Source organism: Chlorocebus sabaeus, chromosome 19 (assembly GCF_047675955.1).
Source record: "Chlorocebus sabaeus isolate Y175 chromosome 19, mChlSab1.0.hap1, whole genome shotgun sequence".
In the NCBI taxonomy this organism is placed as follows: Eukaryota; Metazoa; Chordata; class Mammalia; order Primates; family Cercopithecidae; genus Chlorocebus; species Chlorocebus sabaeus.
The window spans coordinates 19,399,019-19,414,251 of record NC_132922.1 but is presented as its reverse complement, the minus strand read 5'-3'; the positions used below and the strand labels follow the sequence as shown (position 1 = coordinate 19,414,251).

Genomic DNA, 15,233 nt, shown 5'->3' with positions numbered 1-15,233 from the left:
AAGCCAAGATTGTGCCACTGCACTCCAGCCTGGGCGACAGAAAATGTGTCAACTCTTGGGCAAATATGTGCTGATTTCATGGCATACAAAGCAAATTGACTTCTGGTATAAATCTTTTGTAGCTATAAGAACTTCTTGTATGTATGTATGTATTACAAAAAAATCCTTTGACACTTAAATGTAGGGGGAAAAAACACCTCTACTTGAGTATTTGGGTTAGTTAAGGCTTTATTGAACTTTCTTGGGTATGTTTTTTTCTTACTCTTCAGTGGCCCGAACCTGTAACTTGATCTTGATTGTTCTGGATGTCCTGAAACCTTTGGGACATAAGAAGATAATTGAAAATGAGCTGGAAGGCTTTGGCATTCGCTTGAACAGCAAACCCCCCAACATTGGCTTTAAGAAGAAAGACAAGGGAGGCATTAATCTCACAGCCACTGTAAGTGGGGAAGACGACTTGGGGCAGGCTGCTGCAGGAATAGGAGTGGGGAGTGGATTAGGGTGCATGGACATTGACATTGGAAAATTTCCTGGCTTTTCCCTGCACTAATTGAGATAGCACGGTGACTTCGTAATGACTGACAAGAAAGACTTCAAGATTAGGATAGGAGCCAGTCTCAGACTTACCTTTGCTGCGTATTTCCTCTTTTGGATTATCTATTGGGGATGATATGGGAGTGTGGACCAATATTATGCTTGCATAAAGTACATGGCCGCCAATGTCTTCTGTTTTCATTCATTTAACACAAATTTATAGAGTGCCTACCATGGGCCAAGCATTGTTTTAGGCTCTGAGCAGGAATGGAAGAGGGAATAGTGAAACCCCCTGCTTTTATTTTCTAGTTGGATAGAATAGCAAACAATATTAATGAGTAAAATATAATGTATTAGTCAATGATAAATGTGAGAACACAAAGTAGGGAAAGGAGATAGAGTGTTGGTGTGAGGGTTGCGGTTTTAAGAACGTTGGTCAGGGAAGTCTTCACTGAGGTAACATGAAGGTGTGAACCGAGTGGGTATCTTGAAGAGCATTTGCTTCATGCAGAGGAAACGTCCAAGTGGAAAGGTACTGAGGCAGGGCATGTCTTCCCATGTTTGAGGAACAGCAGAATGAGCAAGTAAGAGAGTAGTAAGAGATGAAATCATAACATGGGGACATATGTGCTTTTACTTTACAGGAGATGGGTAACTGTTGGTTGAGTTCTGACCCACAAACATGATTTGACTTAGGTTTTAGTGGAATAATTCTGACTCTTATGTTGAGAATAGATTGCAGTAGGTTAAGAGCAGAAACAGAAATAATTTAAGAGGTTATTGCAATAACCAAGAAGTGATAGCTTCCTGGACCAGGGTTGTGACAGTGAAGGAGTTGAAAAGTGGTTGGTTGTGGAAAGATTTTGAAATAGCTGATAGTAATTATATCTGGATTGGGTATGCATTGTGAAAGAAAGAGTCAGAGATGCCTGTTTTGTTTTTTGTTTGTTTATTTACTTATTTAGAGATGGAGTCTCACTCTGTCTTGCTCTGTCGCTCAGGCTGGAGTGCAGTGGCGCGATCTTGGCGCACTGCGACCTCTGCCGACCAAGTTCAAGAGATTCTTCTGCCTCAGCCTCCTGAGTAGCTGGAATTACAGGTGCCTGCCATTGTGCCCGGCTAATTCTTGTATTTTTAGTAGAGACGGGGTTTTACCATGTTGGCCAGCCTGATTTATCTCATTCTGTCGCTTAGGCTGGAGTACAGTGGTACAATCACTGTTAGCTCAAACTCCTGGGCTCAAGTGACCCTCCTGCCTCAGCCTTCTAAGTAGCTAGGGCTATAGTCACATGCCTCCAGGCTTGGCTAATTTTTTTTTTTTTTGGTAGAAACGGAGATTTGCCATGTTGCCCAGGTTGATCTTGAACTTTTGGCCTCAAACTGTCCTCCTGCTTTGGTCTCCCAAAGTGTTGGGATTACAGGTGTGAGCCACCATACCCAGCCACTTTTTTTTTTTTTGTCCTGAGCTAAAAAAAAAAATGAACTCTTATTACTAAAATGGTAGGACTTTTGGTAGAATAGGTTTGGAGGGAAGGAGAAGATCAGGATGTTAAGTTTTAGATGCCAGTTAGACATCCAGGTGTTTCTGTCAAGAAGGCATATGGGGTAGGTTGGGCACAGTGGCTCATGACTGTACATCTATAATCCCAGCACTTTGAGAGGTTGAGGCAGGAGGATCACTTGAGCCCAGGAGTTCAAAACCAGCTTGGACAACAAAGTGAGACCCCATCTCTACTAAAAAAAAAAAAAAGGCATGAGGAATTATCTAGGCTGCATGAGGAATTATCTAGACTGGATATATAAATTTGGTGATTATCAACTTTAATGTCATGGGCCTAACTGAGATCACCAAGGATGTGAGTATAGATAGAAAAGAAAAGAGAGTCAGGCGCGGTGGCTCATTCCTGTAATCCCAGCACTTTGGGAGGCCGAGGCGGGCAGATCACAAGGTCAAGAGATCGAGACCATCCTGGCCAACATGGTGAAACCCTGTCTCTATTAAAAACACAAAAATTAGCTGAGCATGGTGGCACACGCCTGTAATCTCAGCTGCTCAGGAGGCTGAGGCAGGAGAATCGCTTGAATCCGGGAGGAGGAGGTTGCAGTGAGCCGAGATCACGCCACTGCACTCCAGCCTAGCAACAGAGTGGGACTCCATCTAAAAAAAAAAAGAAAAGAGAATTGGCCAGACACAGTGGCTGATGCCAAGGCCGAAGTGGGCAGATTACCTGAGGTCAGGAGTTGGAGACCAGCCTGGCCAACATGGCAAAACCCTGTCTCTACTAAAAATACAAAAACTAGTCAGGCATGGTGGCACGCACCTGTAATCCTAGCTACTTGGGAGACTGAGGCAGGAGAATCGCTTGAACCCAGGAGGTGGAGGTTGCAGTGAGCTGAGATTGCGCCATTGCACTCCAGCCTGGGCACCAAGAGTGAAACTCCGTCTCAAAAAAAAAAAAGAAAAGAGACTCAAAGAGATAAGACTTCTTAGACAAAGAGAGAGAAGGAAAACTGAAAGAGTTTGAAATGCTGGAAGCCAAGTAAAGTGTTTCAGATAAGAGTGACCAGTTCTGTCAAATGCTGCTTCTCTGTCAGAATTGAGAACTGAGACTTTCCTACTAAATTTAATATTCCAGATGATTTGACTGGCATAGGTTTAAGCTGTCTTGCCCAAAACATCTTTCCCATTATCCTGTCTTAATGTTCGAATTTGAACATTTAAGATTATTTCTGTATTAGTTTGCCAGGGCTGCCATAATAAGGTACCACAGATGGGGTGGCTTAAATAACAAATTTATTTTTCATAATTCTAGAGGCTGAAAGTCTGAGATCAAGGTGATGGCAGGGTTGGTTTCTTCTGAGGCTTCTGTCCTTGGCTTACAGATATGACTTCATCTGGTGTTTGCTCTGTGTGTCTGTGTCCTAATCTCCTTTTCTCATTAGGACCACCAGTATTGGATTAGGGCCCCACCCTAATGACCTTATTTTAATTTGATTACCGCTTTAAAGACTCTTATCTCCAAATACAGTCACATTCTGAGATACTGAGATTAGGACTTCAACATATGAATTATTTTGTGGGGAAGGAGGAACACAGTTCAGCGTGTAACACCTTCCTTGGAGTTTGAACATTCATTTCCTACTAAAAATCAGTGACACTCATCCCGGATGTCTTTAGTAATGAGTTTGCATCTTAGCTAGAATTTTCCAGGTACATGGATATTGGTACACTTGGCAAGTATCTTTTTTTTTAAAATTTTGTGCTGACCAGTCATCTGCTATTCCCTTTCAGTGCCCCCAGAGTGAGCTAGATGCTGAAACTGTGAAGAGCATTCTGGCCGAATACAAGATTCATAATGCTGATGTGACTCTACGTAGTGATGCTACAGCTGATGACCTCATTGATGTGGTGGAAGGAAACAGGTACTGACTGAGTGTGCAGTCTGTGCCTGACTGGATTGGAAGCCTTGTGATGGAAACAGTAATGGATCTTGAATTTGGCAGAAGTTTATCTTAATTCCAGTTGTCCTACAATTTTTTTTTTTTTTTTTTTTTTTTTTGAGATGGAGTCTCACTCTGTTGCCCAGGCTGGAATGCAGCAGCATGATCTCGGCTCACTGCAACCTTCACCTCCCAGATTCAAGAGATTCTCCTGCCTTAGCCTCCCGAGTAGCTGGGATTACAGGTGTGTACCACCATGCCCAGCTAATTTTTGTATTTTTAGTAGAGATGGGGTTTCATCATGTTGGCCAGGCTGGTCTTGAACTCCTGACCTCAAGTGATCCGCCTGCCTCGGCCTCCCAAAATGTTGGGATTATAGGCGTGAGCCACTGTGTTCAGCCTGTGCTACTATCTTAAATGATAGTGGGCTTTGGTTTCTTTCTTTCTTTTTTTTTTTTTTTGAGGTGGAGTTTTGCTCTTGTTACCCAGGCTGAAGTGCAATGGCTCAATCTCAGCTCACTGCAACCTCTGCTTCCCGGATTCAAGCGATTCTCCTCCCTCACCCTTCCTGAGTAGCTGGGATTACAGGCATGTGCCACCATGCCTGGCTAATTTTGTGTTTTTAGTAGAGATGGGGTTTCTCCATGTTGGTCAGGCTGGTATTGAACTCCCAACCTCAGGTGATCCACCCCACCTTGGTCTCCCAAAGTGCTGGAATTACAGGTGTGAGCCACCGTGCCCGGCCTTTTTTTTGTTTTGTTTTTTTTGAGATGGAGTTTCACTCTGTCACCCAGGCTGGAGTGCAATGGTGTGATCTCAGCTCATTGTAACCTCCACCTCCCAGGTTCAAGTGATTCTCCTGCCTCAGCCTCCTAAGTAGTGGGGATTACAGGTGTGCACCACCATACACAGCTAATTTTGTATTTATAGTAGACATTGGGTTTCATTATGTTGGCCAGAGTGGTCTTGAACTCATGACCTCAAGTGATCCACCTGCCTTGGCCTGCCAAAATGTTAGGATTATAGACATGAGCCACTGCGTCCAGCCTGTGCTACTATCTTAAATGATAGTGGACTTTGTTTTTTTTTTTTTTTTTTTTGTGAGACAAGTGTCTCACTCTGTCACCCAGGTTGGAGTATAGTGGCATGATCTTGGCTCACTGCAACCTCCACCTCCTGGGTTCAAGCGATTCTTTTGCCTCAGCCTCCTGAGTAGCTCGGATTACAGGTGCCTGCCACCACGTCTGGCTAATCTTTTGTATTTTCAGTAGAGATGGGGTTTCACCATGTTGGCCAGGCTGTTCTTGAACTCCTGACCTCAGGTGATCTACCTGCCTGATCCCAAAGTGCTGGGATTACAAGTATGAGCCACTGTGCCTGGCCCCCGCCCCCTGGTTTTGTGTTTTTTTTTTTTGGAGTCTTGCTCGGTCGCCCAGGTTGGAGTGCAGTGGCACGATCTTGGCTCACTGCAACCTCTGCCGCCAGTGTTCAAGCACTTCCACTGCCTCATCCTCCCGAGTAGCTGGGACTACAGGCGTCCGCCACCACACCCGGCTAATTTTTGTATTTTTAGTAGAGATGGGGTTTCTCCATGTTAGCCAGGCTGGTCTCTAACCTCAGGTAGTCTGCCTGCCACTGCCTCCCAAAGTGCTGGAATTACAGGCATGAGCCACCATGCCTGCTGGCTTTGGTTTCTTTAGCTCTAAACTGAGGGATTCGTTTTGATTTCTGACATCCTTCCTTGCTTTTAAATTTAATTGTGATGGTCATATTCCCCATTTCAGTTTTTTTCTTTTACAGCCTCCTCCTATGAAATTCTCCATTTCAGTTACTTGCTGTAAACTAAGCTGCCCCCTAATCTTTGTCATGTGATAGTTGAAGAGAGTAGTAGGTGAGTCTGCTCTTCCAGAATTAATCCACCTGAGAAGTTCTATAGGCTGTGTCCTACAGAAGTCTGAGCCGGCCAGGCTGTGTCTGTTTTCTCCATCCTAAGAGTATGTAGCTGAATATCTGTTTCATGATACATTACCTTTTTTTTTTTTTTTTTTTGAGACAGGGTCACGCTCTTGTCGCCCAGGCTGTAGTGTAGTATGATCACAGCTCACCACAGCCTTGAACTCCGGGCTCAATCCATCCTCCCACCTCAAACTCCTGAGTAGCTGGGACTATGGGCGTGTACCACCAAGCCAAGCTAATTTTTGTATTTTTTATAGAGATGTTGTTTCCTCACGTTGCCGAGACTGGTCTTGAACTCCTGGGCTCAAGCAATCTGCCTGCCTTGGCCTCCCAACGTGTTGGGATTATAGGCATAAGACACTATGCCCAGCCCATTAATATTACTGAGACTTGAATAAGTTAAGTCACTGTTAAAATTACTTGTAGCATTTGCATATAATAGTTTTAGTTCTCCTAGTCATTTGTTCGTGTATGTTGGATGAATGTATTTACTCCTCATTTGAAAACAAACAGAAGCCAGTGTTTTCAGTTAGGCATTTTACAAGTGAGGCAGTTAAACCATGAGAAGTTGTGGCTTGTCTAATTATTAGTAACCTTAGCTGTCATATTCATTGGACACTAGGAATATGACATTGGTAGATGTATCATTTTTACCAATAAATATTATTTATTGTACCAATAAATAAAACATTTTTTAGTCTTTAAATATAAATTATGTTTTAAAACAGCCATGTAGGAAACTGACTCAGAGGTTAAGTGACTTTCCTAGGGACACATAACATCACCTCTTCATATCCACAGAGGATTGCGTCCAGGACCCCTTGCAGATAATGAAACCTGCAGATGCTCAAGGCCCTTATATAAAATGGTATAGTACAGCTGACCCTCCGTGTCTGGGTTTTGATCTGCAGTTGGTTAAATTCAAGGATGCAAAACCTGCATATATGGAGGGCCAGCTGGGATTAGAATCAGTCTGAGCACTTCAAAGCTTGTGTTCTTTCCACTGCAGTATGCTTTCCCAGCAATTATCTTTATGTCTGGTACTAGGGCCTGACTTTTGTTACTTTTCAACCCATAGTTCACTTTTTCTTTTTTCTTTTTCTGGCTGGTCTGCTACTTATGATTCCTCTTGAGAGCGCCAGTTGGGTCTGGGTGAGGGTGTGCTGTTCAACAGTCTTGACAGTTTTGTCAACAACTCCAGACTAATACCTGTTTTTCTTCAACTTCTGCAGAGTTTATATCCCATGTATCTATGTGTTAAATAAGATTGACCAAATCTCCATTGAGGAATTGGATATCATCTATAAGGTGCCTCACTGTGTACCCATCTCTGCCCATCACCGCTGGAATTTCGATGACCTATTGGAAAAGATCTGGGACTATCTGAAACTAGTGAGAATGTAAGTCTTTGTGGATAGGGTAATGTTGCTGTAGGAATTAAACCAGACCGTCCTAAGATGACTTTCTGGAGCTCATTAACAAAATCTGGCTGTTTTTGAAAATATAAGTAAATTGGTTCCTATTATCTACTAGGTCATATTGAGGACACTTTTTCCCTCAGGTTGGGGGTTGTCCTGGTCTTATGTCAGGGGTGATGGAGGGTTGCTATACATTCAACACATGAGATATTCTAAGAAGGTGGTAATCTTTATGCCCTCTCTATTCTAGTTACACCAAACCCAAAGGCCAATTACCAGATTACACATCCCCAGTGGTACTTCCTTACTCCAGGACCACAGTGGAGGATTTCTGCATGAAGATTCACAAAAATCTTATCAAAGAATTTAAATAGTAAGTATCATGGGCATGTGGTCCCTCCTTTTTCCTATAAGTTACCAGTTTCACTAACTAGTAATTCATAGGATGGCATTTTTAAAAAGAAGGCAGGAAGGAGGCTACTGAAATGTTTGCTTGGCTGGAACTCTGCAGTATCTTCTTAAAACCGTGTCTAATTAGAATAGGAAGAGCTCTAGAAACCTCTTTAGGTCAGGAAACCTGATGACACAAACAGCCCTGACCTTCCCTCATTTCATCTTCCTCTTGGCAAACACAAATATTAATAATTCCTGCCAATGTCACACTGGCTTCTACTGGGTACTGAGCCCCCTTCTAAACCTTAAACATGGGCAAACCCTCCCTAATCTCTCATATTTTTCACTGATGACACAGGCTGAAAAAAGAATTATTTTATTTCTGAGACAGGGTCTTGGTGTTGCCTTGGCTGAAGTGAGTGGTGCGATCATAGCTCACTGGAGCCTCAATCTTCTGGGCTCAAGCAGTCCTCCTGCCTCAGCCTCCTGAGTAGCTGGGACTACAGGTGCACACCACTATACCCAGCTAATTTTTTATTTTTTATTTTTTGAGATAGTCTCGCTCTTATTGCCCAGGCTGGAGTGTAATGGTGTGATCTTGGCTTACTGCAACTTCTTCCCGGGTTCAAGTGATTCTCCCGCCTCAGCTGCCTCCCAAGTAGCTGGGATTACAGGCATGTGCCACCACACCCAGCTAATTTTGTATTTTCAGTAGAGACAGGGTTTCTCCATGTTGGTCAGGCTGGTCTTGAACTCTTGACCTCAGCCCTGCAAAGTGCTGGGATTACAGGCATGAGCCACCGTGCCTGGCCTTAAAAAATTTTTATTAGAGACGAGGTCTTGTTTTGTTTCCCAGGCTGGTCTTGAATTCCTGAGCTCGAGAGAGTCACCTGCTTCAGCCTCCCAAAGTGTAAGGATTATAGGTGTGAGCCACTATGCCCAGCATATTAATTTTTTATTTTGAACTTATTGTAGACTTAACAGCAAAGTTGCAGATATAGCACAAAGAGTTTCCTTTTATCTCTCACCCCACTTCTAATGTTAACAGCTCACGCGGTGGCTCACGCCTGTAATCCCAGCACTTTGGGAGGCCGAGGCGGGCGGATCACAAGGTCAGGAGATCGAGACCATGGTGAAACCCCGTCTCTACTAAAAAATAGAAAAAAATTAGCCGGGCGCAGTGGCGGGCGCCTGTAGTCCCAGCTACTCGGGAGGCTGAGGTAGGAGAATGGCGTGAACCCGGGAGGCGGAGCTTGCAGTGAGCCGAGATTGCACCACTGCACTCCAGCCTGGGCGACAGAGCGAGACTCCGTCTCAAAAAAAAAAAAAAAATTAAAAAAAAAAAAAAAATTATCAAAAATAGGAAATAAGCATTGGTATGATGTTGTTAACTATAGACCTTATTTGAATTTTATCACTTTTCTTTTACTAGTGTCTATTTTGTGTTCCAGGAACCTGTGTGGCATCTAGTTGTTACTTGTTTGTAGTCTTTGTGTTCTAGTTTACCAGTAATATTTCCTTAGACTTTCACTGTCATTGATGACCTTGATGCTTTTGAAGAGTGTTCACTAGTTATTTGATTGAATGTTCCTTATTTTGAGTTTGTCCAGTGTTCTCTTATGATTGAAATGAGATTATGTATTTTTGGTAAGAATACCACAAAAATAATGATGTGTTCTTCTCGGTGTATCATTACATGAGATTCATGATGTTGATATACCTTACTGATGATAATATTCACATTGATTACTTGGTTATGTTGGTGTAGGGTGGGTTTCTCTGCTGTGAAGGTAGTAGTTTTCTCTCCGTATTTGATAAGTATCTTGGGGTACTTTTGAGACTGTGAAAGTCCTGGTTTTTTTTTTTTTTTTTTTTTTTTTTTTCTGAGACGGAGTCTCACTCTGTCGCCCAGGCTGGAGTGCAGTGGCAGGATCTCAGCTCACTGCAAGCTCCGCCTCCCGGGTTCACGCCATTCTCCTGCCTCAGCCTCCCAAGTAACTGGGACTACAGGCGCCTGCCACATCGCCCGGCTAGTTTTTTGTATTTTTTAGTAGAGACGGGGTTTCACCGTGTTAGCCAAGATGGTCTCGATCTCCTGACCTCCTGATCCGCCCGTCTCGGCCTCCCAAAGTGCTGGGATTACAGGCTTGAGCCACCGCGCCCGGCCGAAAGTCCTGTTTATCTTCAAATTTTTGCCTGCTGATATTAGCATCTACTGGTGAGGCTTGTCTGTGACATTTATGGCTATGGTGTTCACCTAACGGTGATTCTTTTTTTTTTTTTTTTTTTTTTTTAAGACAGAGTCTCGCCCTCTCACCCAGGCTGGAGTGCAGTGATGTGATCTCAGCTCACTGCAACCTCTGGCTCCCTTGTTCAAGCAACTCTTCTGCCTCAGCCTCCTGAGTAGCTGGTACTACAGGCGTGTGCCACCATGCCTGGCTAATTTTTGTATTTTTAGTAGAAATGAGGTTTCACCATGTTGGTCAGGCTGGTCTGAAACTCCTGACCTCAGGTGATCTGCCTGCCTCGGCCTCCCAAAGTGCTGGGATTACAGACAGGCATGAGGTACCACACCTGGCCTAATGGTGATTCTTTATTTTCCTTTTTTATTTTATGTTTATTTATTGGACTTCTGTATGTTAGAGCTACCACTTCCCCTATTTAACTCATAATTCCTATTAGTATGAGCTCTTGATTATTTTATTCTATAGGATGTAATCTAACACTGTTATTATTTTGTTGCTCAAGTTATTACAAAGCTTTGGCCATTAGGAACTCCTTCATGTTGGCCCCTGTGTTCTTTTGATAAGCTGCTTTTTTTTGAGACAGGGTCTCACTGTTGCCCAAGCTGTAGTGCAGTGGCACAATCACAGCTCACTGTAGCCTTGATCTCACGGGCTCAAGCCTCAGCCTGCCTCAGCCTCCTGAGTAGCTGGAACCCCAAGTGTGCACCACCATGCCCAGCTAGTTTTTTCTATTATTTTTTATAGAGACAGGGTCTGACTTGTGTTGCCCAGACTGGTCTCCAATGCCTGAGCTCTAGTGATCCGCCTACCTTCGCCTCCCAAAGTGCTGGGATTACAGGCATGAGCCATTTATTTTTTGTAGAGATGGGGTCTTGCTATGTTGCCCAGGCTTCTCAAACTCCTGGGCTCAAGTGATCCTTCCATCTCTGCCTCCCAAAGTGCAGGATTACGGGCATCAGCCACCTGTGCCCAGCCTTTCCTTACTTTTTGGTACTGTTAATACTTAGATGTTCCCAAAGGACATTGATTTTGCCTGCAGTAGCCCTGGAAATTAGTCACTTCTCCAAGGAGCTCCAATTTTCAAGATGTGGTTGCTAAGTGTACTCATTGTTAGCAAATAGATTATCATTGCCTGTAGGCCCTCTTAGCAAATAAAGTTAGGAAATACATGTATGGATACTGATGATGCTTATATACACATCTGTATTTCTCTGTCTTATCCTTCCTCACTATCCATTTATCCATCTTTCCTAAAAACCATGAGTTTATACTGTTACCTCTGATTCTAGTTCAATACTACAGGGTTCATTTTAGCCTTCCCACTTAGTATTATTTTTAAGACAGGGTCTCTGTCTCTCAGGCTGGAGTGTAGTGGCTCTGTTACAGCTCACTGCAGTCTCGACTTCCCAGGCTCAAGCAATCCTCCTACCTCAGTTTCTGAGTAGCTGAGACCATAGATGTGTGCCACCATGCCCAGCTAATTTTTTTTTTATTTGTAGAGACAGGGTCTCCCTATGTTGCCCTGGCTGGTCTCGAACTCCTGGGCTCAAGTGATCCTCCTGCTTCGGCTTCCCAAAGTGCTGGGATTACAGACACTAGTCACTGCACCCGGACTTCCACTTTTTTTTTTTTTTTTTTTTTTTGAGACAGTCTTGCTCTGTTGCCCGGGCTGGAGTGCAGTGGTGCGATCTGGGCTCACTGCAATCTCTGCCTCCCGGGTTCATGCCATTCTCCTGCTTCAGCCTTCCAAGTAGCTGGAACTACAGGTGCCTGCCACCACACCGGGCTAAATTTTTGTATTTTTAGTAGGGACGGGGTTTCACCATGTGTTAGCCAGGATGGTCTCGATCTCCTGACCTCGTGATCCGCCCACCTTGGCCTCCCAAAGTGCTGGGATTACAGGCGTGAGCCACCTCACCCGCTGCATTTTTTTTTCTGAATAGGAAAAAGGGTTAAAAACAAAAGAAGAAAATAGGGCTAGGTGTGGTAGCTCATGCCTATAATCTCAGCACTTTGGGAGGCCAAGGCAGGAGGACTACTTGAGTCCAGGAGTGTGAGATCAGACTAGGCAATATAGTGAGACCCCCATCTTTATCAAAAATTAAAAAATTAGCCAGACACGGTACCAGGCACCTGTGGTCCCAGCTACTCAGGAGGCAGAGGTAGGAGGATTGCTTGAGTCCAGGAGGTTGATGTTGTAGCGAGCCATGATAATGATCATGCCCCTGTACTCTAGCCTGGGCAGCAGACTGAGACCCTTGCCTCAAAAAACCAGCCAAACAAAGAAAAAACAAAACTTGTTTCTGATCCTAAGAGTACTGAGAGAGTGAGGTCCTTTATTGACCTTCAGATCCTTATATATAAAACAACTATATTCGACGTGTAAGTGCTAATTTCCACCAGTCAAAACATTATGCTTTGGCAGTTACTTTAACTGGGAAAGATGACTTTTGTAAAAAGTTAAACACTGTCCTTTTTCAGACTTTGTAGATTTAGAGATATAGCTCTTTCCTTCTATGGTACAAAACACTGTTCAAAACCTTCAGAACTTTAAATTTACCAGGGAATTAAAAAGGGGAGAAAAATGTCTCAAATAAGAAACATATCGAAGCAAACAGGATTTTATTTGCTCCTTATTTTACTGTTTTTTCTTTTTGTTTAGTTATAGCACAGCTATCTTTATTTTTATTTTTATTATTATTATTTTTTGAGATAGAGTCTTGTTCTGTTGCTGCCCAGGCTGGAGTCCAGTGGTGTAATCGTGGTTTACTGCAGCCTTGAACTCCTGGGTTCAAGCAAGCCTCCCACCTCAGCCTTTCATATAGCTGGGACTACAGGTGCAAACCACCATGCCTGGCTAATTTTTTCTATTTTTGTAGAGCTAGGGTTTCTCCATGCTGCCCAGGCTGGTACAACTCTTTTAATAATAGAAAACTTTCAGCTTCAGGCCTAATTAATTATAACACTTACCCCTTTTCCATTTCCTTCATGTCCTTGACCATATCAATCCCTTATCTGTGCTTTGTGGTTTTTTTGTGTGTGTTATTTTTTGAGAGTGAGTGAGATTCCGTCGCCCAGGCTGGAGTGCAGAGGCGTGATCTTGGCTCACTGCAGCCTCTGCCTCCCAGGTTCAAGTGATTCTCCTGCCTCAGCCTCCCGAGTAGCTGGGACAACAGGTGTGCGCCACCACTCCCAGCTAATTTTTTGTATTTTTAGTAGAGATAGGGTTTCACCATGTTGGCCAGGATGGTCTCGATCTCTTGACCTCATGATCCACCCACCTGGGCCTCCCAAAGTGCTGGGATTACAGGCGTGAGCCACCACACCCGGCCTGATTTTTGTATTTTTAGTAGAGACAGGGTTTCACCATATTGGCCAGGCTGGTCTTGAACGCCTGATCTCGTGATCCGCCCGCCTCGGCCTCCCAAAGTGCTGGAATTAGAGGCATGAGCCACTTCTCCCGGCCTGGAATATAGATTTTTTTAAAGAGGTTTTGACTATATATTTATATATATATGTAATATATATTTTAATGTAATTTATATATAATATATATTATATTATGATATAAAAACACAAATATATATTATGTAATATATATTATATAAATTATATATGTGATATATATCATAATTTACATATGTATTTTATATATAACATAATAACAATACAGCCACCTTTTTTACTCTTGGTACATGGTTCTTAGTCTCTGTGAGGCAGGTCTTGGTGTTTTATTCACCAGTTTTCATCATTAGCACAACATATTCTTAAGTTTGGAGGCCCATAGATATAAATTACCTTCACATATTCCAGTAAATCAGGAGGACATATCAGTTACAGTTTCTTGTTAGGGAGGAAGATTTTCCTGGCATGGCTGAAGAGGGAGGCCCTAATTTCTTGTCAGTACCCACTGATGGTTTCAGGAAACCCAGCAAAAACAGGTATTCTCTAACAGTCTATAAGTGATACCGTATCTATAGGAATCAATCTGAAATTTTCAGGGTATTTCTCTGAAGATTAAATGACGGATTTTTTTTTTGAGACGGAGTTTCACTCTTCTTGCCCAACCTGGAGTGCAATGGTGTGATCTCGGCTCACTGCAACCTCCGCCTCCCGGGTTCAATCCTTTCTCCTGCCTCAGCCTCCTGAGTAGCTGGGATTACAGGCACCCACCACCATGCCCGGCTAGTTTTTGTATTTTTAGTGGAGATGGGGTTTCACCATGTTGGCCAGGCTGGTCTCAGACAGCTGACCTCAGGTGATCTGCCGCCTCGGCCTCCCAAAATGCTGGGATTACAGGCGTGAGCTGCTGCGCCCGGCCCAGGGTATTTCTCTGTAACAAATTCATGCTTGCTTTTAATTTTAAACGAGGCTCTTTATACTAATCATGTTTTTTGTCTTTGACTTTGCAATAAGGGGAACCACACAACTTCCAGAAGTCTTTGTTGCCTTGTATGTTAAGGCTTCAGTGTCTCATGCTATTCAGGAAGATGAAACTTTTGTGCGTCTGTAGTTCTTAAGTGTGTGATTCTAAATCTGAGCAGCAGGGTGGCATCCAGGCAAATAGGGCAGAAGCTAGGTTATTATTTACACTGACTGTTCTTTTTCCCTTCCATACAGTGCTCTGGTCTGGGGTCTGTCTGTGAAACACAATCCTCAGAAAGTGGGTAAAGACCATACGTTGGAGGACGAGGATGTCATTCAAATTGTGAAGAAGTGAAACTTTTCCCCTTTCCCATCTGCCGGGCGAACCACAACAGCCTTCCCCATGATCAAGCACCCTACCCCAGTTCTTTCTGGTTTTGGCAGTCACTGGATCAGGATCCAGGGGAGGGAGATGGAGGCACCCAAACTGGAACTTCATTTGTCTTACCTTGGTGTCACCTTGTATGTCGAACTGCATAAAAGACCTGGTAGGCTGGTCAGCTACATACAGCTCATGTGTCATTGTCAGAATTTGTTTTGGGATGGGCTGAATGAGGAAGGGTATATACGGTGAAGTAGCTACAGAAGGGATCCTTGGAAACTTGATCTTGAGTGTGAAATGGATAAAAATATGACATGCAGCATCTTCTTTGATGTTTACTTATGGGAACCCCTTCCAAACTAGATGTGGCTTTCAATCCTTTCAAGTGGTCTTTCCCACATGATACTGGAGAGAGGAAGGACTTTATGTAAAGTTAACTGATCACTCCCTGCAAGGCCAACCTGTTTTGGGAGATCATGTAATTTAAGTACTTAGACC

At 43.4% G+C, this 15,233-nt stretch overlaps 1 protein-coding gene across 1 annotated transcript in view; it reads left to right on the top strand.

Annotated features, from left to right (window-relative positions):
* DRG1 (developmentally regulated GTP binding protein 1) overlaps positions 1 to 14,923 on the top strand; it is a 36,695-nt gene extending 21,772 nt beyond the window's left edge. Inside the window, exons 5-9 of the mRNA XM_007975514.3 lie at positions 270 to 439; positions 3,827 to 3,957; positions 7,164 to 7,331; positions 7,600 to 7,722; positions 14,609 to 14,923. Coding sequence (XP_007973705.2) covers positions 270 to 439; positions 3,827 to 3,957; positions 7,164 to 7,331; positions 7,600 to 7,722; positions 14,609 to 14,708 — 692 coding nt within the window. The 3' untranslated portion in view covers positions 14,709 to 14,923. The remainder of the gene's footprint in view (positions 1 to 269; positions 440 to 3,826; positions 3,958 to 7,163; positions 7,332 to 7,599; positions 7,723 to 14,608) is intronic.
* The last annotated feature ends 310 nt before the right edge of the window (positions 14,924 to 15,233 follow it).